General features: G+C 44.1%; 1 protein-coding gene and 1 pseudogene across 6 annotated transcripts in view; one reads left to right on the forward strand and one right to left on the reverse strand.

Moving 5' to 3' along the window:
- The first annotated feature begins 747 nt into the window (after positions 1-747).
- The window catches only part of LOC119166815 (uncharacterized), a 41,460-nt gene continuing 16,953 nt past the window's right edge, over positions 748-25,254 (forward strand). For 2 of the 6 annotated variants that reach the window (XM_075891444.1, XM_075891446.1), the window contains exons 1-10: positions 748-1,725; positions 5,832-6,003; positions 7,435-7,519; positions 7,637-7,728; positions 8,138-8,372; positions 9,404-9,534; positions 12,297-12,372; positions 13,103-13,180; positions 20,601-20,648; positions 24,710-25,108. In XM_075891444.1, the coding sequence (XP_075747559.1) occupies positions 1,139-1,725; positions 5,832-6,003; positions 7,435-7,519; positions 7,637-7,728; positions 8,138-8,372; positions 9,404-9,534; positions 12,297-12,372; positions 13,103-13,180; positions 20,601-20,648; positions 24,710-25,108 (1,903 nt within the window). In that variant the 5' untranslated portion in view covers positions 748-1,138. Of the gene's footprint in view, positions 1,726-1,826; positions 1,937-5,831; positions 6,004-7,434; positions 7,520-7,636; positions 7,729-8,137; positions 8,373-9,403; positions 9,535-12,296; positions 12,373-13,102; positions 13,181-20,600; positions 20,649-24,709; positions 25,109-25,254 lie in introns of those variants that run through there. The other 4 variants (XM_075891449.1, XM_075891445.1, XM_075891447.1 and 1 more) reach the window with 4 other exon arrangements.
- LOC142809417 (uncharacterized) lies at positions 15,904-17,108 on the reverse strand (annotated as a pseudogene).

Raw genomic sequence — 25,254 nt, forward strand, 5'->3', positions numbered from 1 at the left:
CTATGGGAGCGCGTGTCCCCGCTCTCGTTCAATCGCTCGCCGTAGGTGGCGCTACCTATAACCTGTTCGTCTGTTTCTTTACGGTTGTTTTGTAGGCGCTGGTATAAGAATGCCTGCATTCTGCAGTGAACTGGCGGCATATATGTGACTATTTCTTCCCATACATTGCTGGTTAAGCAAGGTGTTCAGAGCGCTTGAGTATTTATAGCACACTGGTTGACAAACGTGGGAACCCGTAGATTTACACGATGTAGGGCAGCCTATGCGTGGTCGCGTGCATTTTATTGCAAAAAAATTCTGAATGTCTTTTAGTATTATTATTTCTGAATAATTCTAAATTTTGGATCATAAATACGCACTACGAGTGCTTTGTTGGTCAAAATTTGACCACAAAGAGTGAAGATGACGTCAGCGAGCAGGTGCTGCCTAGCGCCACGCCGCTCGTAGGTTACGGCCCTAGCGGCAGAAGGTATGAACTAGAACGTGGGCGCTGGAAGAGGTGCTCTCTGGGCAGGTCAGGAGTGTAGTAGGTCATGCACGTGACAACAAAAAAATGAGCAGCGTTTCAACAACTATAAATGTACACTGTAGATTTATTACATTAATAACTTTTAGTAATTATACATTGAAATAATTTATAACATTTCATTTGGTACTAGAGGTGTTCTGTGGTACTAGTTGCGCAATTAGGCGTGATTGATAAAACGTAAAAGTTGCGCGTATTCTGTCATGGCGGTTTTCTCTTGTCCGTGCGTGTTTTGCTCAGCGCGATCTGTCGGCACCTGTGGTTGACTTCGTGTTCACCGTTTCTTTTCGTTCAGTGTGAGCTGTTAACAAGGAGATGAACAGCTATTGATCAACCTCTGCGTCGGAAGACGTCGGTGCTGCGGAACGCAAAACGACCGTTGTGCGCACCACGTTGTGTTACCGGAGTAATGCCGACTTTGACTAGCAGCTTCCCGTTTGCGTCTCCGACGGAGAGCCGACCGAGAAAGCACTTTCTGTCGGATACATAACGTCCCAACAGCTCTTTCGTGTCCCGCTCTGATCCTTGCGCCGTTATGATTCCAGTGTCGTTGTGAGCGGCAGGGGCGAGTTCAGTTGCGTCTCGTGCCGTGCGCGATCGCTGTGCCTCGATATGATGGAAGAATCGTCGTGCGATGCCAATCACGGATTCGTCGACAACACCGAAGGCAACGCTCCTCAGTTTTCTGACCGGCTGGGACTCCTTACGGAGTCGAGTGCCGGCAGTGCTGCAGAAAACATGGAGGAAAGCCGGTCGTCTTACACGTCGAGCCATCTCTGCACCGACGACACGGCGAACGAGGCTGTCGGCGAAAACGTGTTGGATAGCAACGACAACTCGACACAGCACAGCGATCAAAGTGACGAAGTTAGCGGAGACGGCACCGCAAAGGTGTCAAACAGCGTGGCATCGGAAAGCGCGCGCCCTGATCCGAATGCAGTGTCGATAACGTCTGCTTTGGAAGATGATACGAAACAGAGTGCTTGCGTTGCGGGTAAAAACGTCGCCGGTGAACCATCTCGCGAGAGCCGAAGCGAAGACGACAAGCCTTGGTGCGCCGAGACTTCCAACGACAAATCGGAGTTGGATGCCGAGAGCGGCGCCGGTAGCACCAGTGGCCACAAGCGGAGGCGTTCCCGTTGCGTGCCTGTTTACACTCCGGGCACTCGTGTTGAGGCGAGAGATTTCCAGGACAAATGGTGAGCTGGCCTCGTACTTTCGTTTTTCACGCGTCTTTGTCCACCATCACACTGTGGAAACTTGGGGAGAAAAAAAAATATTTTCTAAAGAAAAAAACAAGCTTCGACGGATGTTGAGCGAGTGCAGTGTAGTTACGCTGTAGCGCGAGGCGATGCCTACCTCGAGCGCTGCTAACACTAAACTCGACAAAGACGACGAGCTTGTTCCATAGTAGGTCTCTCAACCCTCATTTTTTCTTTAGATCGACCTGAATGTGTGTGTGTGTGTATCTGCTCGCTTGTTGTGTAAAGGCGTCTGTGTAACCGCTGTACCGGAATGCGATTGTTTAAGTGAGGAGTTTCTTTCATAAATTCTTACGAAGTTTCGATCGTGACGGCTACTATATTTATGTCCTTATCGCGAGGCACGCTTGTGTCCTCTGTGGAAAGGAGATTTTCACGTAACTGGAAATAGACGGGTTCGAAAGATTCACTCGTAAGCATTGCGGTGTTCGACTTGCCTTTTGTGTACTGCAGCATCGTTCGCTAAGCCAAAAATTTGGTCGGAATTGCATAGCGTGCAAACAAAGTCTGCGTACGCACTGTTGTGACCACACGAAGTACACATTTGACTAGGGCAATGTTATTAAGCTTTTCATTAAGTTATTGAAATCGTACGCCGGGGATCGACATGGTTTCGAAAGCACGCGGTTGGAGTAACGTGTTAACAATCTGGAGATGTAAGTAGTATATTTTTGGAGGCCGAGGTTTCTCGATACCACATCTGTAAAGCGAAATCATCCAGGCAGCTCAGTGGTTTGTTTAGACGGCGTGTATTCATAGCTAGCACTCCCGCTCTCCTGCAACTCGTCTGATTCCGCGTAAGCAAATGCACATGCTGCCATTCTACCAGAATATGCCTCCCTGTGCTCGGAAAGTGCATGTGCTCGGAAGTGCATGTGCTCGGAAGTGGTGACTGGAGTATGTGAGGTGCACGTTAATAAAGAGAGGGCAAAGCATCTGTGATTGTCTTGCCAAACTCTGCATACGTTTGTGCAAAATATCAGTGGTTGGCATTTACACGATAGCTAACATTTACCGGAAGGATATTTTATACAGTTATGTTATTACTGAGACGTTTTACTTCAGTTACTCCGGCAAGGTGACAAGCTTTTTGAGACCACACATTTCCACTCTATAAATGCACCTTTGAGAGTACCTGGCTGCGGAGTGCGCACAACTACTGCATGCAGGTTACATTATTACATATTTTTGTCAGGTGGCCTGCTTGTTCTATTCGCATTACTGTCGTTCTTGCCACACATAGCACCATCAACTACGTGACTTATCTTAACATGGGGTAGTTTTGTTATATGTGAGCAACTGTCACGTCTGGAAGTATCAATCCTGGCCATCAGTTCCGTCTGTTATAAGAAAATACGAGCCGGTCACATAATGCATGGGACAGATAACCGATGGTCTGTTTGAGCGACAGAATGTATACCGAGGGTTAGGAAATGATGGCAGAGTTGGATGGAGTGATGACATTTAAAACTTGCTGGCATTAATTAGAATTGGCTCATGCAGGACAAGGCAGATTGGAACTTATTGGGAAAAAACATCTTGCTATAAGAAAAGATAGGCTGCTCATAATTATTGCCTTGACCTAATCATAGGATTTTCCACTCTTTCGTCGCTTATACTTTGTGAGTGAGTGTGGTGACAGGAGTGAGTAGTGCTGTATTGGCAAACTGGCAGTGAAATATATTTTTATTATTATTGAAACAATTGTGATATAGTGCATACTCTTGAGCTCATGAAGGCTATTTTTGTAGCCAAATTCTCAGGAGACACGTGTTTTTCTAACTAATTGATTTAATTTTCCATTCTTAAACCAACTGCGGTGGCTTTGTTGTTCTAGTGCACTGTCAATCGTGAGGGTGCAGTGTTGATTCTTGGCCTCAGCAGCTGCATTTCGGTAGGAGAAAATGTGAAAATGACTATGTACATATATTTAGGTTCATGTTAGTGAGATCCAGAAAGTCAAAATATACGCATAGACGCCATAATGGTGTGCCATGTGACAGAATTTTTGGGTTTTGGCATGCAACACCCAACATTTTGGCATTTTTCATTCATTCCCTATCATCTGCAATAACATGTAAGCTAGTCTCGGTAATGATGTCATGTCACATCTACTGGAAATTTCTTGAGCCATAAAGGTGGCAGGTGAAATGCATCTCTATGTGGCACCTGGGTGTTTTATTCACAAACTTCATTGGGAACAGAAAAAGAATAAAGCTGTTACTTACAGTCTCTGAAAATGAAACCATATTATACAAAGTTCTTGATCTATCGAAGGAATTTCCATTTCCCTGTAGGTGCGCCTAGGGTTCTCATCGACCCGAGTTAGTCAAACTTACTTAACAAGAATTTTTTCAAAATAAATGGGTGAAATGCAGTTATTTTATTTGTTCCTAATTTTGACACAGTGTTTTCTTCAAGTGTGCCCTCTTATGCTAATGGGTTAAAACGTGTAGCCTCCCCATGCATGACCAAACGTTCCTTTAGATGAGGCTGCACTTTGTGCCCGCTCATGAAAAACGAACTTGACAGTCAGTAATGCTTTTGTTTACCAGGTAGTTCTTGTGGTGGTTGTGCTTTGTCCCTGCAAATTCACCGACTGGAAAACTGTGGTGGTTGCTCTCATTATTTCATAGTTTACACGAGAGACTGTATAGATCATTGCCTTGCTTGCTTGTCATCCTGCTTGCACAAGCACCGATCTCACTCTCCCTAGCTTAGCTTATCAGCAGCCTGTTGTAGCTTCAGTGACATGGTCTGCATCATCTGGACATAGGAAGCTTCATGTACAGGCCACACTCGGGGCATTTTCACATGCACAGGCGAGTGCTTGTGGTAAATACAGTGCCATAGTAGCTTTTGGGTATTGCTGTGTCACAGTTATATATTTTTAAGGTCCAGAAAATATCCCTTTCCCAATTTAACAAAATCATGCAAGCATTGTCGTCACTTCACTACACTGTGTTTTAACTGTAGCTTTGTACAAAATGCATTTGTAATTTATGGTAGTACCTGGTTTTAAGTTGTTTCTGTTTCCTTACTTTTTTATTCTAATTCTAACCAATTTTTTTAAGTGTTAAAATATTAAATGGAGGTGTAATATGAACCAAAACTGCAGTATTATTTCAGGGCATTTGGAAGCAGGAGCTGTGGATTAAGTTTGACCATTTCTTGAGCATTTTTAGCGTTCAGAAGACTCGTGTTGTTGCATCTCGCTGCCATCAAAATGTGGCTAAAATGCCTGAAATTGAACCCGCATCTTTGAGCTTAACATCGCAACACCTTAGTTACTTAGCTACCACTGCTCATTTAAAAAGTGAATGTAAATGTGCTGTGGAAACTGTGTAATTGATTAAATCCATATGTATGTATAAAGAGATCCAATTGGAAATGTTTGCTTGCTGTGTGGTTTACCATGGTTCCTGACATGGTTGTTGCCAGGGAAGGATACACTAGCCCCTCTCCTCAGAAATTCGGATGGAGGGTGGGTGTTTTACCAAGAATAGATAATGAAAGTACTGGTTTTTCAAAGTCTTAACTGCTCCCCCCATCAAAAAAAAAAATATCCTGTCTATGAGCCTGGTTTCTGAGAAGCTTTTTCATCAGTTTATATGGCTGTGCAAGGGCCATTGCATGTTTTGAAGCTGCCATAAAGTTGGCACACAAAGCTTCGTGCAACAAAACACAAATCCTGCTTCTGGGAAAGCGTCTGGTGACTTCAATTTTGGGGCCTTTAAAATGTCATTGGGTGCCACAACAAATCGATCACCTCGCTCTTTATCCCGTTTTTGTAGGAACTATATTAGACTATGTCAAGAGGAAGACATCTGTTGCCACGACAAGGACAAATACTCGTGTCAAAATTCTGGGCTGAGCTTTTTTTTTTTCCGGTTGCTGTAGATATTTCTGGATCAGTTTAGGCTTTTTCTGCATTTCGATAGGCTCATATTGTTGGCCAACATCAACCTGCTGCTCACTTGCCAGAAATTGCATGTGCGATTGAGCTCCCGTAATAACATCCTTGGCACACCCTTACACTGCAGGTATGCTGCTAAAATTGTAAGTGTCGACGAAGAGAATGGTGACGTGCTCATCCACTTCGCGGGCTGGAGCTCTCGTTATGACGAATGGCTCTCCATGGACAGTCCACGGCTGCGGCTTGCCGCTAACCTTCACACGCGCAAGGACGTGAAGAAGCATCGTTTCAAAAAATCGGTGAGAATCAGTCTGATAACTTTCACCCTCTGCCTATGTTACGTCTGATCAATTTTTGGGCATGGTCTCGGCTGTTTCGTTGGTGCCAACATTTATATGACAAAAAATCAAAACTTCTCTTCTTGTTGAAGTGGCTTCCATATTTGCGACATGCACGCTTTTAAACTGCGAGTAGTGTTCCCTCTGAATTAGTGTGCTCTCAGTCTAGCATTGTTCGTTTGTTCCACTGTCCTTAATTGTTCTATCTCTTGTTGTCTAGACAGGGTGCCCAAGCTATTTTTAGCCAGAGTTTAAAAATACGCACGCAATTACCACGCGCCAAAATGCATGTTGCTGACCGTTGGTTGGAGTGAATCAGACGATTTTTTGTGTTCTTATCAATCGTTTAATTAGACCCTTTTAACTAACTTCTGAAGAAACGAAGGTGGGTCAAAAATTTCAATAAAAGGTTGATATCTTTGCAAAATGTCCAATTAGACAGTTTCAAACTTTATAGGTGTTAATTATTAGTGTTTTTATGCTAACTTGAAATGCCCACAAAATACCAAAAAATACCATGTGACAAACCCACCGGCACGCCTACGCCTGCTGTGATTCTGGTGCTTCCAAATGTTCTGCGTACGAACAAAACGCTGTCTTCACGCCGGTTCATGACAGGGGTAAGCAGTCACAGTGGTTATCGCTTTTGGGGCTGATAGCGAGACGTGTTCATTGCAAAGCCGCCACCATCGTTGCGGCTCTGTCAAGAGAGCTCAATTGGGCAAATGTTATGGTCGTTTGTACGCGAAACGTTATGGAGCACTAGAATCATCGTGCACACTGGCGCGCGAGCAGGCTTGTCACGTTTTTTCTTTTTTTTTTTTTGTGCATTTCGCAGGCATTGGCAGTTAGTAGGAAAACACAAAAAATTAACAGATATAAAGCTTGAAACCATATAATTCGACGTTTTGCAAACATATGAAGAACTTTCGCATTGAAATGTCCGGCCCATTTTTGTGGCTTAAAAAAATAAAAGTAACCTAACTAGGCACTTTATCAGAACACAAAGAATAGTCTGACTCGCTCCAGGCAGCAGTCAGCTACATGCATTTGATAGCCTCGTGATTGTGTGTGTCACCATATTTTTAAACTCTGGCTAAAGATAGCTGGGGCACCCTGTAAAACACTATGACATCACACCTTTTCCTTTTTTCATACATATATATTTTTTTCTGGTTCATCAAACAATACATCACTTGGTTAAGATATTTTCTATTTGACAGCAAAAAGATATGTTAGATTGGTCTCATCAGTAAACTCTGTGCATATGCCATTAGAAGTGTCAGTGAGTCTGGTATAATGAAATAACTCAGTGCTAAAGCTCTTTGGGGTAGCCATGTATAATCATCAGCTGCTTGCACTGAAACATCTTGCATGCATGTACTCCTGCAGCAATACAAGAAAGGGGAGGAGGTGTTAGCAAGGTGGGGTGACCGCAGGAAATACCCGGCAAAAGTGATAGAGGTGAAAGACGATGGTATGTTGACCATTTCTCATTCTGCTATTAAATACAGTGCATACGCCTGTGCATTGTAATTAATAAGCCTCATGGGGCCAGATTTTAAAAGTGACTTGGCAATTTTTCTTGTTCCAGAATTGTACTCTGTGATTTTCTACGATGGAATTGTGAAGACCCTGAAGGGAATCAATATAGAAAAGATGCCCAGTAATCAAAAAGGCAGTGTGGTAAAGTCATCTTCTCTTCGTATTGTTAGAATTGTGTTGAGATACTGCAGCAACGCAGAAGTTTTATGTGATAGAAATGGACACTGCGGAAGAACAAGTTCTAACTTCAAAAAGGGACTCTAAGAATGAATATCAAGTAGAACTGCATTTGTAAACTGGGAATTTGTAGTTGTAGGTTCTGCTATTAAAGAAAGGAAAAAGTCTCAGTAAGCCATAAATTTATCAAAAGTGAAAGGCATAGGTGAACCGGGTTAGTGTGCTTGAGTTAAGTGCTCACAAATTGTGGATCCAATCGTCGGAGCATTAAATCAGTCGCTTTTCTTTTCCTGGCCGTAGGATGCAGAGAAACGTTGCTGTAGTTCAAGCGAAGTACTAGTTATCTAAGAGGCGCTCCTTCGTAATCCCACAGGCGTTTCCTCGCCCACCTCAGAAGGAACACGAAAGCAAGGGCCACCGTGATTCATCAAGTGACTCTTCAAAGAAAAGCCACAGCAGGCATGGAGAGCAGCGAAGGCTGTCCGAGGGAAGCAGCACCAGTAAAGCACAGTCCTCCGTGGACGCCAAGAGGAGTGGTGAGAAGGTGACAAAGCCCAGGCCGTCCAAGCAGAGCTCAAGGTCGGATTCTCGAAGGCAGGAAAAGAGAGGTGTGTTCTTCCTTCACTTTTATATTAGTATGTCCATTTGTAAAAATAGCTGCGTGGTTAAAGTGCACCACTCTTGAAGCTTGGACTGCCCTCAGCATAATTAAGTGCTCCATGGTGTTCACGTATTAGTAAGATTTAATCCCTGCTGAATTTGAAAAGCAATTTGAGAGTACTCACAAGTGAGCTCAAATAGCTCTTCTTGGTGAAAAAAACCGACACTGTGACTGCTAAGCTTCTTAACATGGCGAGCGGACGTGGTGACATCTTGCACAGTATGCCGCGTCATCTGCTGCAGCAACACTGCCAAAGTGTGGCCTTCTCGATTAGTTCCGGCAATGGAACGTCTTGAGTTAATCACGGAGGCCATGCTTGAAGATATGAGAGACACTTACTCAAGTAGCAAAGGGTGAAGGTGCGTCTGTCATTTTGCAGCCAAGCTGACTACGTCTCTCCAAAATGCGAAATCTCTGCAGCCCCCCCCCCCCTCCCCCCGCACTGTCTCGGGACGCTACAGCTGCACATGGCTGAGTATAAGCGCCACTCAGCTAAACATGCCTAGTTAGCAGCCGAACTGTATACGTTCAAGTGCAGAATGGTTCTGCGAGGAAAGCCGAAGATGACATAGGTTTCCACGCCCAAACTTTCGGCACACTCGTGAGGACAGAGCAAGACAAACTATTCTTTTGCATATTCCAAAGCTCCTGTTGCTACAACCAAGGAAAAATTATGACACCACCGATAGCGATGCTGACATTTGCTACCCACGAAGTTTTATTGAATGCTAAAACATCTTCAGTTCTCCTAATAAAGGGATTTGACCGTAGTCGGGTTTTGACAAGAAGATTAATTGCATGCTTTTTCCACACCCAGAAAGCAACTCAAGGCACCAAACAGCAATGCTGTTTTATTGTCATATTATGCAAATGTCATTTCTTTCGAATGACCCTGAAATGTCCAGTGTGACAGGGATACTAGTGTGTTGCCTGCTAAGCATAGCAAGTGGGAAATGTGGATGCCTGTTTTCTCTGCAGAAGCCAGTGCTTCGCCAGCCACAAGCACCTCATCACAGTCCAAGAAAAAAATACTGCTTGTAGGGGGTAAATTCATGGCCAAGAAATCAGCCTACCTTGAAACAGCAACAAGCTCCAAACGCAGGAGGGATGTAAGTGCTTGGAAGCAATGCATATGTTGAGGCACTTGGCAATAGTGCCTTTACCAATCATATTGTTAGTTGAAAACTTGGTACAGGATAAGGCCCTTATTCTTTTGTAGCTGTCCAAAGCAAGAATCAATAAGTATAGGTATTGGGTTTAACCAGGCTATCAGATCATCCTTACAGTATGCGTAATCTCTCATGTTATTGTGAGCTTAACATTTGCAATTTCTGTGCATTGGTAAGAGCGAAGAATACAAAATGACGGTGGTAAGAAACTCCTTCATATGAATTTCTGGTGAAAAATGCTCATCTGCAGTCTGTGCGCGGGGCTTGATTGCAGCTTATTGATCTGGCAAGAGTACATTGTGTTCCAAAATATGCTAAAGCTCAGTGTGGCATTGTAACACTCTACTTGCATCTATTCAATAACAACTCGTATTTTAGTGTTGTAATAAGCTTTTGTCGAGTGTCGGCAGTGTGTTGCCAAGAAAGTACTCTTGTGACCAAGCTGTTGGTTCATTTGAGGCAACAGCTGGCATGTAATGAAGGATATAGTATAATCTCGATGATACGAATTTAAAAGTAGCACGCAAAATATTCGTATCATCCTGAATTCGTATGAACCAAAAAACAAGTTAAAGCTGATCATGAAGATGAACAACTTGATTGGGGTCAACTACTTCTTGCTAAAAAAAAAGTCCATGATGTTCTTTTGAACTTTTCTGCTTTCGCCGCCTCTCAATAAAACGCCGCTATTTCCTCACTCGCGCTGCTGGCGCTATAAGTCATGTTCACACTTGGCATCAAAGGGAGAGAATTGAAGTGGCTTAATACTCATTGAAAATTTATTAGCTTGGCCTCTTAAGTGGCCGGAAGAACGTGCCGCGATGTCAAGAGGAAAAAAAAACACAGTCCAAGAGAATTCATACTCGAGAATTCGAGCGAAAATACCAGAGCGGCCGCAATACCATGTCCGCGTTCACAAATGTTCACATTCCTTCAGCCCCTTGTGTACATGCCAACTCCGCCGTCTTTGCCACTAGAGAATATATCCCTGAGCATTAAAATCCCCACCAAGTTCTAGTTATTCATGCAAAGCACTGAAAAGAAGGAGTTTACACCTTTACAAACATTGTTTCGGGAGATACGTCAGAAGAAACGACACGAGCAGACGCGTCGGCAGCGGCGGCGATGGCGACGGATTTATCCGGCAGTGCAAAAGCGAAACACGTTAGGGCATGCCAAGTCGCTGGTGCTACACTTTCGTCTACTTCCGGTGTTTGCAGCGATTGTAATCCAAACCGGGCTCTCGATAAACGAGTCTTTTTTAGGGCCGTGATCGTTGTTGTGCTGCGCAGGTAGTTCGCGATTGCACCGACCGCCATGCACCCGCTGCCGTCACCTTGGTCACCGTCTTGAATGTAGGGCTGCTTGTTTACATCACGTGGTTTGAGAGCTAGCACAGCCGGTGTAGGCAAAAGCAGTAACAGAAAGGCGATTCGCTATGGCGTGGCGGCAAACTTGATCACGGACCGATTTTTTCGCGTCGACCTCGTGGCATGGTTTTCCTGTCGCTTTTCCAGTGGCTAAGCGAGGAAAATTCTAGTGAGTTTTGCCGCACTTACTCCCTTTAAGGCCAAGTGTGAACGGGCCCTCTTCCCACAGACAAGCTGCATTTCACCGCTCAGTCGCGCGTTTGTATCATACATGTCTGCTTGAGAAACCGTTCGTATAACCCTGAATCACGGCGTATTTTATATAATGTAGTTCATCCGAACCAACCTTAAAATTCGTATCCACGAAATCGTATCGCGAAACCACGTATCCACGAAACCATAATCGTATCGAGATTCTGCTGTAATCACTGCCCTTAAGTCAAACCTTGCTATGCAACATATGGTACATTCAAGAGATTTTTACCATACTTGAGGCACGTTTCTGCCAATCAAGAGGTCTCTTGGCATGGTGGCAAAAAAAAGCCTATCGCACCAAACATGTAGATGATGTCTGAGTAGTCAGGAGATTAGAGGGACACTTAATTGAAACAATACTCGGTTTAAATTCATAAACTTCACTCTGAAAATTTTAATGTTATATGTTTAACTATTGGAAGTTCATTGTCAGCGGAAAAAATCAAAGGTGAAGTCTCATTTTAAATTTAAATGTCACAAATTTCAAAATGAAATTTTCTGAAACTATGTATGCTACGTCTGTGGCACCCACAGATGATAAATGTACTTCATTTTTACTGATTGGAAGCTATTTAGGACCCAGCGGACAAAGTCAAAATCTATGACATCATGGTGTTTAGGGCGGGAGTCTCGAAGTGGCGCTTCCACTTGCGTTTTCTTGCTCAGTAAGCATTGTTTCGTGGTAAGAGTGGTGTTTTCGGAATTGTGAAATATTACTTTACTAACGCACACAAAAAAATTGTTTTTCTTTAAGTGTTGCTTTAAGGCTCCAAGCTCAGGTGCAGCACTTTGAATAAACCAGGCAAACTTGTTTCAAGTGCTCCATTTCTACAAGCTCAATATAGAATCACTTTCCAAGGCTGGAAGTGCACTTTTACCATACTCCTTGGAGCCATGTGCTGGTCTGCTGTCTCATTTTTTGCTGCTGGCTTCGTGCAGCTCTAGCTAAGACACTCTCTTTAACAAGCTTATGTTCGGAGTTGTGAATCCTTGTTTTGTTTTTCTCTGGTTTCTGTGGCCTGTCACATAGCTGAGTCTTCAACCTACCCATGACCCTGTGTGTGTTGTTTTGTGCAGGGCAAACGTAAAGCGAGTCTTACGGGGGATGAGCCTTCGCCAAAACGAGAGAGAAAACCATCGGCTGCAGTAAAAGGCATGTTTCCTCACGGCTACTGTGAAATAGTACCGTGCTGTAACTCTTAGACACAGTTTGAAGTGGTGGTCGTATCGGTGTAGAAGTAAAAGCCTTACACCCATTCAGTCACCTTGTCGAGGCAATTTGCAATGTGCTTACAAAAATATACTGTTGGGCGAGTTGGTAATTTGTGAAGGAAAATAACACATGCTTACATGCCTGTTAAAAAGCATGTGTCGATTTTTGATGTAAATTTCATTGTATGTTGCATAGCGCCGAAGTTTGAAATGCTTTCTATGTAAAATTTGCATTCTGTTTACATGTGAAAATAGGCAGTTTTGCTGTGTGCATCTCTCATTAGCTGTACCCAACTTGTAAGCATCTTACTAGTCCACTGGCATGGCGGGAGAGAAGGGGGTTTAACCCGCCTTCTGATATTTTTCAGTTATGCAGGTGCATATACTGTATAGACTTGCGCAAACAAACACCTACATGAACATACATAAAGTGTACATGCTGTTTGTGTGTTATGATTACGACATATGCCCTACTTAAATTACTAAATAGCACCTGGAGTGGCACCGACATCTCCGACTTGTCGTACAGGACATTTCTGGAAAAGGCTTTTATAACACCCCTTGTTTGTGAGTTATACCGTAACCTCACGCAAGTTGCTGCATTGTGCAATTCGTTACACTACTGTGCGTTTTTCTGCTGTGCTAATTGCATGCCTTGCATTTATTAACAGATCTTGCAGATGGTAGTCCTCACTCCTCACCTGATTTTACACACTCCGTGACGGCTCAAGATTACTGTGCATCCTCTGGTAGGGCACTCATTCCATCATCTTCATCTTTTTCTTCCTCACTGTGTGCTTTGAGTCTTTATTTGGTTTTGTAAGGGTACCCTCAATAACTCCTCGGGCTTGACGCAAAAACACATTGTTTGTGCACATTACAGAGCAGTGAACATCTTAGCCAGATTTTGCAGTTGTGTGCAGCCTGTAGACTTCATAAATGTTTCATTAAAGTAGCTCTGACTTCAATCTTCAAAGCTGAGATTGCTTTGTCATACATGTCTCCTATATACAGAGACTACTCTGAGCAAGTGTGAAGCATGGGAAATGTTGATGCAGTCGATCCCGGATATATCTAACTCGGATATATAGAATTATTAGCTATATCAAACTGTTGAAAAGTCCCCTTAAATTTTCTATGCAAAATTATGGAACCGGTGCACCCGTACATCGAACTCTCGCACAGCGGGACATCCGCTATATCCAACGCTGCACCGCACCGAAGCCCAGAAAGTGCATTCTTCCTAGCAAATATTGATCAATTTTCGGCCACGTTTTAACAAGTTTTCATCCTTTTCCGCGCACAGGCGACGAAAAAAACGGTGTCATTTTATTGCACTGATCTGGTTCATTGCACGCCTCATGCGTGTACATCAGTACATTTGATGCGCGATCTGCAAGTCTTATCGCGCGGGCATAGTTTTTTCCAAAATACCGATTGCTGAGGGCACTGAAAGAGAATGTGAAGTGACTCTGTGATCTCAGTGCAATGTTCACATGTGATTCGCATTCTCTTCCTTGTTTGTTGGCACACAATGGCATGCGAATGCGAGGCTGAAAAGCATGGCCTTCTAGATGTGCAACCTTGTGATGTATTTTTGAAGCGTTTTGGGTTTCAGAACGCGTGTCTCGGAGGCTACTTTTTTTGTTGTTGTTGTTTAGCATCAAAGCTGCTAAAAGCAGCGGCTGCCAGCTACAAAGCCACAGTGACATCGATATCGCCAACATGTCGACAGTGAAAACTCCGACAAACTTGGCGTTGCGTCTTTTGCACCTTGTGGCCTTCTCGCCTCGTTCCTGATAAATCCTCATTCGGGAGTTGAACTAAATGTTGACTCGCAGATAGCGATAAAAATTATCACTGTTATGGCTGGCCCTTGGAGCGACGTCAAGTAAAACACTGTCGTAAACGTTCCTTGCGGGCCAGGTGACGACTTCGGGTGCATCGTGACTGCTGACAATGGCGTTTGATGCCTCAGTAAATTCTGTGACTTGTCAGCATTTCCAGGCACCATCTCCGACAGTAGCGACTTCATTGGCACAGATTACGTTTCTGACTGCAACGATGCTGAGATTTTGGCTGCCATTGCCGGTGCCACGCATTTGTAGCCGTGCAATTATGAATGTGCCAACGCCTTCGCTTCTGCTGCTAACCAAGCTTTTGCCGTGCTACAAATCTTGCATAGGGGTTCTGCGTCAATGAATGTTGTAGCCGAAGGAGCTAAGTTCGCTTATTTGAAAAGTTTCAGTGATATTAAGGATAACTGTAACTTGGCGGCGTGCAAGAAGCAAGGCAAGTTTACGGACAAAATAAAGTGAAGTAACCTGCAGTTCGCACATTGTTTTTGAATGAATCGTTATGTTAGCTCTTGTAACGATTTCTGAGGCCTGAAATTCAATTCAGGCCTTAAATATGCATATTTTATATTCGAATTCTTGATATATCGAACTATTCGCGATCCCCTTTGAGTTTGATATATCTGGGATAGACTGTATTTGGCTTTTTAAAAAATTAACGCCACTTTAGACATGGACAAGGGAATGTGCAATGTAGGGCACTGAACTGCCGGCAAAGGTTTTACTGTGCAGGCACAAATATGGTATAGCATAAGGAAAAAAAGAGGGGGGGGGGGCTGTCAGTCAAACGAAGATAATTGCAAATACGTACTTCATTAGGATTGCTTGAGGAAACAGCGTTCTTCGTCAGAAAAATTGATCGATGCGGCACTAACACACTTTGAGTCTATGTGCACCATTGTGATTACCTGCACTTCTTCATTGTGCGTGTTAGTTTTATATCTAGGTGGGAATGACCCATTGCGCTCAACGATAGCAAACGTTTTATTTTCACTCAGTTTGAGTTGCAAATGTCATTGCCCTGTCCTCGCGTGTTGTCAGTTTCAGCCGTCGTCGTCAAACTCGTCGTTGCAATCGTCCTTGTATTGCCTTGGACATAGCCTCCTATATTTTTCATGCCCGCCGAGTGGGGAGCGGAGCAAGGCGCCCCCGCCTGTACCTTCTATTTCATGCGCTCGCCACCACACGGCGCTGTCACCCCATACCCACTCCCAAAACAGACGACGCGACTACGCTGTTGCGCGCGTGCTTTTGGAGAGAAACTTGCGTTTGTATTAGAGATGGAGCTGTAAAATAAATGCGCAGGTTGCATTGGTGTTTCTTCATGACGCACAGGGGTGATAAAAAAAAAAACGCGAACAGTGCGGCATGATCTTTGTATCCCGCTGTGACCCTGGTGGGAATAAAAATAAAATATACTAGAATAGTTTTATTCTAGTGGCTTTTAATTATCATGCAGGATATAACAACCCGAAAAGAAATTCGAAACAGCATAGAATGTAGATGCCGCACTTTTCGCGTTTCTTTTTATCCCCACAGTACATTGAAAGCAAGCAACACGAGACATATTGTGAAAACTGGACCTTTCACTTAGGCCCCCAGCTGTGAGATCAAGCTCACAGTTTCAGGGTCTTTCGTGAAAGCGGCTTTATTTCGAACAATTTGGCGATGTCATGTTTGTCTGACGCTTTTAGAGCGAAGTTGGTGAATATTGGGCGGAAGAACTTTGTCAGCAACAGTTTGAGCAAATTCTCCTGGTGCCCTGGCTTCGAACACATAAAAGCTTTGTTCTCGCGGAGGATTTCAGCAGCTTTGTTCACAGCCTCCTTTAGAAGGTGATGCATACGCCTTCTTGTCGCTATAAGAACTTCGACAAACTTCTGTAGTGCTTAGAGAACATCGAGAAGTTGTGCGGACGTATAAGGAAGTCCACAGTGGTCTTGGTGTTTAATGAGCTAGTCCGATGGGGTCGAGGCGCTTGGCTTTGTTAAGAGCGCTAATCACTCCTCACATTCGAAGTTTTCTCGTACGGCTCTTGCGAGGTAGCCACCGACCATAGCCAATGCGGCCACATCTGGAGTGGGAAGTAGAGGCTTATCTCGGTTTAGCCGCTCTATGAGCTCTCTACGTGCATCTGCAGGGAATTCCTCGCTGGTTTGCACCCTTGTGTTTTTCTGTTGCGGCGGCCATTATGTTGCTTGTACTCGACGCCGATGCGACACCGGTCTTGAGGGTTTTCTCAATGCCTGGGAGCACGGCACGGACGTCCGTTTGATCATTTGATCCTGCTGATTTTCTCAGCCAGCCAAAGAACGACTCGGTAGGGTCCGATGACATTTTCCTCGTCAAAACGAAGTGAAAAGACATCTCTTCAAGAAGATATCTAATGCACTCAACGTTCGAACGAGTTGTGATCACAAGACCCTCGTAAGTCTCTTTGGTTAGAAAGTTCTTTGCCAGGCACTGACTTTTGAGATCGGCCAGGTAGTCGAGGAAGCTTGTCTCCAGCCAGATTAGCCGTTCATTGCCTGCAGATCCAAACTGCTTGCAGTCTGCATTCTTCTGATGTATGTGCTGGGTACAGTTACTCACGCCCATGAGTACGAACCAGCGGTGCATGGTGTCCATAAATTGCACCGCCGCTCCGACACCCGCGAAGCTTGCGTTTGGCCGCCTGTTCTTGCAAGAGCTTCAGTGCAGCTGTCACAGGAGGAGAAAACACTTGCACTGCTCTCTGCACGTTCATTTTTTCTATATTCGTAGGGAATACGTGCTTTCTCGTCAAAAATTGTACTGGCTTTACAAGGCTGCCTTGCTGCATTTTGTAGAGGCTCTTCAAATGGTTTGATGATATTTCGCCGCCTTTTCCGATGTCACAGGACAAAAACTGTGATCGCACGTTTTTGATCAGGTGGCACTGATCGAACGCAAGAAAGAGCTTTCGATTCGGTTTTCCAGGGTGGTCAGTGCAACGCTTGAGGCTTCCGTTGCACAGAAGTTGCATAGCCAAGACATTGATCTTGTGGTTGTCTGTGACAATGCGCACGACAATAAATCCTTTTTCTTCAGCTTCCTTCAAAACGTGTCTCATGAGCATGTGCAGCTCACGGCCTGTGCAGTTTCTCGTGAAAAAGTATGGCACAGGTATTTTGAACGAAACTGAAACGCCGTTAAGGACGAAACACAAGAGTGAGTTGGCCAGCACAGGCTCATTTGTTGTTTCTTTGGGGAAGTTCACACCATAGTCCACCTCACCGATGAAGGCATCTCTTTGCTTATGATAAAGTAGCCGTTGTTTGACTCGCATTTCGTCTACAATTAAAAAGCATGCCCTCGCTTGCAACGAGGGATGAGAAGCGAGTTCTGCAGACAGCCTTTGCTTCACGAGTTTGGTCACGCCAACTTCTTTCGTCTACAATTAAAAAACATGCCCTCGCTTGCAACGAGGGATGAGAAGCGAGTTCTGCAGACAGCCTTTGCTTCACGAGTTTGGTCACGCCAACTTCTTCACGTGATGAGCCCATAAAGCGCTCGAGGTTACTTCGGCAGGGAAGCCGAAGAATACTTGTGCTCCTTACGTGTTCTTTTGCCCGAGTCGAGAGGTTACGCAACACCACAGCATGACGTACTATCGACTCAGACCACGTTGCTTTCTTCTTCGCGAAATTCTTAACTTGTTCCACTAATATTGAAGCAGCCAGGTCTTTCTCTTTCGCTTTCTCCACAACTTGTAGGAATGCAGACACATAGGATTCTTCCTTGAGCTTTTGCAGTTCCTGTTTGTACTTGTCGACGGTGTTCTTGAGCCGCTCAATTCGCGCGTTCAAGTCTCGCTCCTTACGTCTCCACTTTCGTTTGTCCATTGCTGAAACCGAGGATAATGACGACACCTGCACAGCTCTGTCCACCTGCACGGTCGCAGTAATGCAGTGCTTGCTTGCGCCGTTTTCCAGAGGTAGTGGCAGTTCGCTTGCGGTGCAATTCATCAGTGATAAATCTTGAGAGTCGACGTCGACGGACGCCAAGTCATTGCGAGGAAGTGAAGGGGTCTCCAGTCGGCTCTCAACTGCTCTTCGTTTCCGCGGTGGTGTGTTCACTGGCGCAGCTGCCTCGCGTTTTCTCACAGACGCGTTGCTTCTGTCTCTCTTTTTCGAAGGCTGCAGGTACGGGGGATACTCTTCGAAAATGCTGGGAAAAGCGTCTTTCTTGAGTTTGCGAATTTTGCAGCCCTCCTTGAAGTCGGAGGAACCGAAGTGGCTGCTGCATACAGTCGAGTAGCACGACGTCGTATTCGGTGTCCAGTCGTCCCGAGAAATGACCTTTAGCCATTTCGCTCAAAGTTCCTGATCGCTTGGTATATCGTGGAACGATATACCAAGCGATCCGGCGTACGTTGTTTGCTCGAAGACTTGCTGCGTGGTACGCAGCAGTACGGCATCTTGTCGGGTACAGAGCACCCTTACCGATTCCACACTGCAGATAGAAAACCGAATTGGTATGTGAAAAGTAATGCAGCATGAATATGCACAGTAAATCCCAGTTTTTAGAGTAGCAAACAATATAGATTGTGACGGCGCTAGCAACTCACACATAGACCCGTAGAATAGTAAACAAACGGTCGCTTCATTCAGTGGTACTGAACCTTAAGGATCAGAACGCTGTTAGAACAATAAACGTTCATGTAAATAATTCAGTGTAAAATGCTCAAGGAATTAAAAGCGACAATTTAAAGCTATGTATTAAACGTACTTCCACTTGCACTGTTCCGAATTTGTGCTACGATGGCATAGGGCTGCCTCTTACACTTACACCAGAGACCACGTTAACATTAGCGGTCAGATTTGCAGCGATATGGCGTTCTTATCACGTTAAATTGCATGTACCATTTGTTGTTTTTGAATCTTTACAGGCCGCGTTTTATTCCGCGAGCACTGTACACATTGTCTGCGAGTTCTGTCATGCTTTCCTGATAGTCCAAACAAAAAACATAATTAGAACCGTTGCTTCCGCAAGACACACAAGCTTACCTGCGGCAAACACGACGGACACGGAACAACTTTTGCTTGTAGAGCCACTTTTGTAGGTACTTCGAGGACTTCGAGGTGCCTCAACACGTTGCAGCGCAGCGAACTATGCTGGAATGCTGACTATGCTTGGTACGCTCCAGAGCATGTACGGCCAAGTATGGGGTGCGAGCGCCCCTTGCGGAAAAGGCAGGCGTAAATCAAGAAGGAAGAGAGAAGGCAGCGAACGGCCTCCGCCGCTCCACTGCGCGGGCATGAAAAAATATAGGAGGCTATGCCTTGGAGCCACATCGCACAATAAAATTCGCATTTAACTAACACTTCGGCTTACTGCCATATTCCAAGTTACCATTGTGCAGGCTATACACAAGAAAATATGCGGTCACTACTCATAATAGGTCCTTGGAAAAGATATTGTTATGTAATACAAGAGGGGGGAACACACACACAATGATTTATTAAGGACGAACTTGTGTCCAGAAAAGTAAGTATGATACAAAAAAAGTCTTCTAAAGCCATCCACACACGTGTCCCTTTCTAGCACCACCAGGTCAGTCTCTTGGCTCATGCCCGTGCACGAGAGACGCTGTAGACACCCACACAGCGTCTCGTTGATTCTCTTAGTAAATATATTGTTAGGAGCAATATCTGCGGCAATATTTTTGGAGATTTTCTTTTAGAGATGCCTTACTTGTTTCAAATTATCTCTGAGGCTTCATAAGAAGGTGATTCGGGGCAGCTTTATTCAATAAAGATATTTTTTTGCTTTCGGGCAATGCCAGCACCTCTTGTGTTTCCAAGAGAAGAATTTGGAGATGTTGATTTTGGGCTTTTAACCCACTGACTGCTTTTGCGTGGAAGTTTGTGTGTGTGTGTTTTGAATGTGTGCCTAGGGAAATACACTCGAACCTCAATGTAACGAACACAGATATAACAATATATTGGTTTCAATGAAGTAAATGAAAAATTGTTTGCAATAGATATAGTGTTAGAAATAATCTTTATAACTAATTTTCAGATATAAAAAACTTATTTTCTTACAAGGTGCTTCTCTATAATAATCAGATTTGAGTGTATTATTGCAGCTATACACCAGTTTGTCACCTTCACTGCTTATATTGGAGTAAGATGTATCTTGTAGTAAAATATTTTTTTTTAATTTAACACTACACTTCGAGCACGAAGTGTCCTCACAGAGTCGCAAGGTCAACAAGACTTCCTCTCCCTTTAATGTTAATTAAATTTTCCTCAACTTATTTTTCTACTTTTCCTTTCTTTTACATCCCAAGGCTTAGACGTCTCGGCACCTGCGCAGTACACGCCAGATGGCAGACGAAGTAAGCCTTTATCCTTGCTCTGCACTGTTTTACCTTAATTTCGTGTAGCGAGCATGCCTTGCTCAAGCACACTAGTAAATGAGCTCGAATTCAGAGCATGCACATTTCTATTTCAATAATTTGTAGGAAAATATTTCTGTTAATAAATAATCCTGTTGCATTTGTGCACAGCCATACATTTTTGGAAGGCCTCTTCACTGTAGCAAAAAATTGCCTTTCCTTTATGTACAGGCCTTTATGGAGCCCTGCGACACTTCTCTTGACGTGGTAAGGAATTGGTGCCCATCTGTAGTCAAGGCTGATGAGATTATGTGAGCCTTATATTAATGCACTGCTTGCAACAGGGAATTTAATTTTATGTCAAAAGGGGCAAAGATAGCATACTGTCTTCTACTGTACAGCTAGTAGGCTTGACTGTTATATTCTGGCTTGTTTTTGTTTTTTGTTTTTTTATTGTAAGGGAATTGTGGTAGTGTCGTCGCTAACCTTTGGTTAAATAAATGTGTCCATATGCGCGTTATCGAAAAGTCTGGAAAATAATGTACTTAAATGCCTTATCCTCCGGTCTATCGACAGCTGTCTGCTTATGCTTCATTTACCTTATATTTGGTTAAGTGGAGGTGGCACTCTGTGTTCACATGCTCTTTCAAATACTGCATGCTTGAGTTAGTCGCTCGTATCCCAAAAAGCCTGCTATGACTACTTTCCTATGTACATTATGATCTGCAAATTCGCCATTACACTTGCCAGCTCGTTCTAGCTCTGTTCTGTGCACCTTGTGAGCTAGGTGCCCTGGTGTTGTATTTCGCTTTGTAATTGTACATCACTTTGTATTTTGCATTTAGCAAATTTGAAATTGCTGCTATGTTCCCATCTGGCTACTACATATCTAGTTAACAGGTGGCTTATCTACATAACAGGCGGCTTGGGACAAAGGTGGTCGGCACCAGGTACAGTCATATCTCGTTATAGCGAACCTCAGTATAGGTATTTTTTCAGATTGACTTTTTCCAAAATCTCTCTTCAAATGTCTATTGGTTTAATGTTAAAATATTTTGCTACCACGAATTTCAGAATACAGAATGTTTCAGAATAACATATAAAATTTTATTCCCCTTACATTTTCACAACATTTCAAAATAACAAATAGAGATTTTAAGTTACTCGCGGCTGAAAAAAATAATACCCACTCTGTAGTTACTACTATCATCATCATCAGAACGCCAGCGTATTTCTCTATTTGCCCGCCCTATTCAAATGCTCGATAGCACTATCACCATCATCATTACTTAAAACTTGTTTTTCGCGTCAGGCTAAGGTGGCTAGTCGGGCTTCGCCCTGTTGCCTTTGTTTTCATCGTGCCGCTTTACCTGCGTGCTGGTTTCTAGCTTATTTGTCTGTGGTTGAATGTTCAAGATGAGCTCCGAAAGCAGCACAAAAAGAATGCTACAAAAGCGAAAAATGCAACATGAATGACCTATTAGATGAAGTCGATGATTGCCCGTGCATGCTTCACTAACGCTTGAACACTACACACAGTGCAACAACGAAGCACGCATGTGAGCTTAGCTGACAACCGATAAAATTCATACCATTTATCGGGATAAGAAAACGGCAACGATGGCAAAGACGATATGAAACAGCGCGCATGAACCAACGTTCACGATCGATATGAAACGCTGATGCTGACAGTGCGTAAAAAGGATGCGCACACTTCGTTTTCAGCAGTCGAGCTGCCCACATCAGGCTATATCGCACAATTTCTCAAATAAACGTGCACTGGTTCCGTAATATTTTGTGTTTGTCTTTTCGTGCTTATTCGTACATAACACGGTCACGAATGTATACACAGCACAGGTAAGCAACTCGCGTGTTTGCCTTGCGCAAACTTTCAATACCTTCATTACAACGGCTTTTCAAAATAACAAATGATTTTTAGAGGTCCCTTGAGATTCGTTGTATTGAGATTTCACTGTACTTGCACAGCTCAGCCAGACCACACCACGCAAGCTTGCACTTTGAGCCCAGTAGTGCATGTTGCTTCTTCTGCGGAGTCATGTGGGCACCATGGCCTCTACAGGTCGTGCCACCCTTCACATTTGAACTGGCAGTAGCATCCCACATGTTCAAAAAAAAAAAAGAGAAAGGGAAAAAAAGAAGTCCAGCCACCTCCACTTTCTGTAAATTGTTGAGACAGCAAAACTTGTGCCCATCCTTCACGAGGCTATATCGTACTCTTATATTTTTCAAATCTTCCGTTCGTTGGTGCTCAGCTTCGGCCTCACACAACCATTGCAGTCGGCTCGCCGACAACAGACATGCCCATTCTCACGTCAGCTCTCACTGACATTCACGTGGGGTGCTTTTTTCATGGGTAGAATGAGAAATGTTTGCCATCTTGAAAGCACAAACTTTCGAACACCAACACTGATGCACTGTTTTACACTCCGCTGCACCTCACCATTACTGCATTTCATCGCATGTCCTGAAGGCTCACCTCTCGACATCTTCTGCCCTCACTTCTTGCAGCAAGCATTTGCTTTTCATGGTGCATTTAGCCCTTTCCCTACCGAGGCTTACTCCCATTGCAATACGAAGCTACGGGATCAACGCTACAAAAGCATTGGAGACTAAAACTTCAGCTAAGAACACGTTCCCTGTTAAAAATTAGCGAGGCCATTGGATTCATATGGGGACGAATTGCCAGTGTGCATTTGTGTTTCTGCTGCAAACTGCAGACGGTGGCATTCTGTCTCGGGCTCATGGTCTTTCGATGCATTCACTTTTGCATGGTCCAGTTTCCACTGTCCATATCGGCATTGCCGCGCTTGAGTCCTTTCTGCTTTCTAGCTTTTTTAAGGAACACAAACAAGCTGTGTCTCAATGTATTTGTCTATAATTTTATTATTTGGACTGTGTAAGCACATAAGTTTGCTCCACCCACTGTGCCGTCTTTTGGCGAATTCCACTGGTAGATCTGGAGTGGCTGCCGAAATCTTGGAGCGAGCACTCGGAGTGTGCCAAACGAGATCTGTGAGAGGAACACATGAATGCCCCGCGTGAGGTCTCTCCGGAATTTTATTACGCATACGTTGCTATATTGGTACCGGAAACGATTTTCTTTTCTGCTCTCGACGTTTCAATGACAACTGTGTCGCCACTGCAAAGCTTGCATTTTGACCACGCAGTCTCGCGGAGAGCAGGTCTATCCCTTTCCAATTTTAGGAATGTAAACAAGAGCACAGGGTTACTAGACCGCCTCAAAAAACGCTAAGGGCAACCCAGCTGCCCAACTGTACCGGAAATGACGGCAATGCACTCTCGGAGTTCTGGCGAAATCCGTCTCTGCAAGACGGAGAACACGGAACACTTCGTCGCGGAGTGGACTGCTTTGAATCTACCAGTGGAAAATGTGAACTTGCTCTGAATCTACCAGCGAAACGCGGATTGTCAGCTTTGGAGCAAGAAAAGTTGCTCCTGCTCGAGGAGTTGGAATTCGCCTTTTATGTTCTCTCTGTTTTTTTTTTTTTTTTTTTTTGTCCGTTTTGTCTGCATAAAGTCACAAGCCATCCTAGATTGCCTGTTCTCGGGACATGTGGGCTGGATGTAAACATCTTTGCAATAAAATTAAAAGCTGAGGAAATGTTTGAGGCCATGCTGCGTGGCCACACTACTTTTTGATGAGACCACGCTTCTTGCTATGAGCTCCTTGGGTAGCTTTAATCATGCTCTCGCAAAGAGAGAAAAAAAGTGCATGTTTTGTTCGATCTAAAAAATCTGTTGCACTTCACAGATTCAGTAAATATTTGTGACAGCAGATTCGTGAACCAGAACAGTCCAGTAGTGATGTATTTTCATTATTACTTAGAGAACTGTTGCAGGGCTCTTTTGAGTGAAACTTTGTGAATGTAGCTTTATTGAGTATGTGTGTCTGTGTAAGTGCTGCTTGTGTTTATGTGGTTGCTGTGAAAAAAAATGTCCAGTGGTCCTTCCCTTCTTGGACCTTTGAAATTTGCATTCTTCTAGAAATCAGACGTCTCACCTCGATGTTTTCCACACAGTTGCCCCCAAGGAGTTTATTATCGAAGAGGATCACAACCACTTCAAGTGTCACATTGAGGGTTGCAACAAGAGTTTCCGCAAGGAACCCCTCCTGGCATCGCACCTCAAACATTACCACGAAAGAAAGCCCCCGTTGGCGACAACCCCTGATCGTACCCCACCAGGTGCGACTCCAGAACGGCCTCTGCCTGTCCCCTGTGAAGCGGTTGAGTTGGATCAAGAAATAGCAAAAATCAAGTCGGAGCATCCTTTATCGATTTCTGTGCCTGAGGCTACACTCGAAGAGCCGGGGGAGGGTCTCGGTCAGCAGGAGGCAAATGGACCACGCATTGTCAAATCATCTGCATGTGCTGACATGGCTAGTGTTCCTGGAGTATTGGAAGAACCAACTGGAACAGGTAATTTGCCAAGAGTGGTTTTCTTTGAAGGTGTCCGAGACGTGATATTTTCGTAGAAAATCAAAAAAAAATTTTTAATATATAGTGCTAATAACTTATTTTGCCTTTAAAGTAAACACCCTCTAGCAAAGGTACCTATCCTATAG

This window comes from Rhipicephalus microplus, chromosome 1, assembly GCF_043290135.1.
Source record: "Rhipicephalus microplus isolate Deutch F79 chromosome 1, USDA_Rmic, whole genome shotgun sequence".
In the NCBI taxonomy this organism is placed as follows: domain Eukaryota; kingdom Metazoa; phylum Arthropoda; class Arachnida; order Ixodida; family Ixodidae; genus Rhipicephalus; species Rhipicephalus microplus.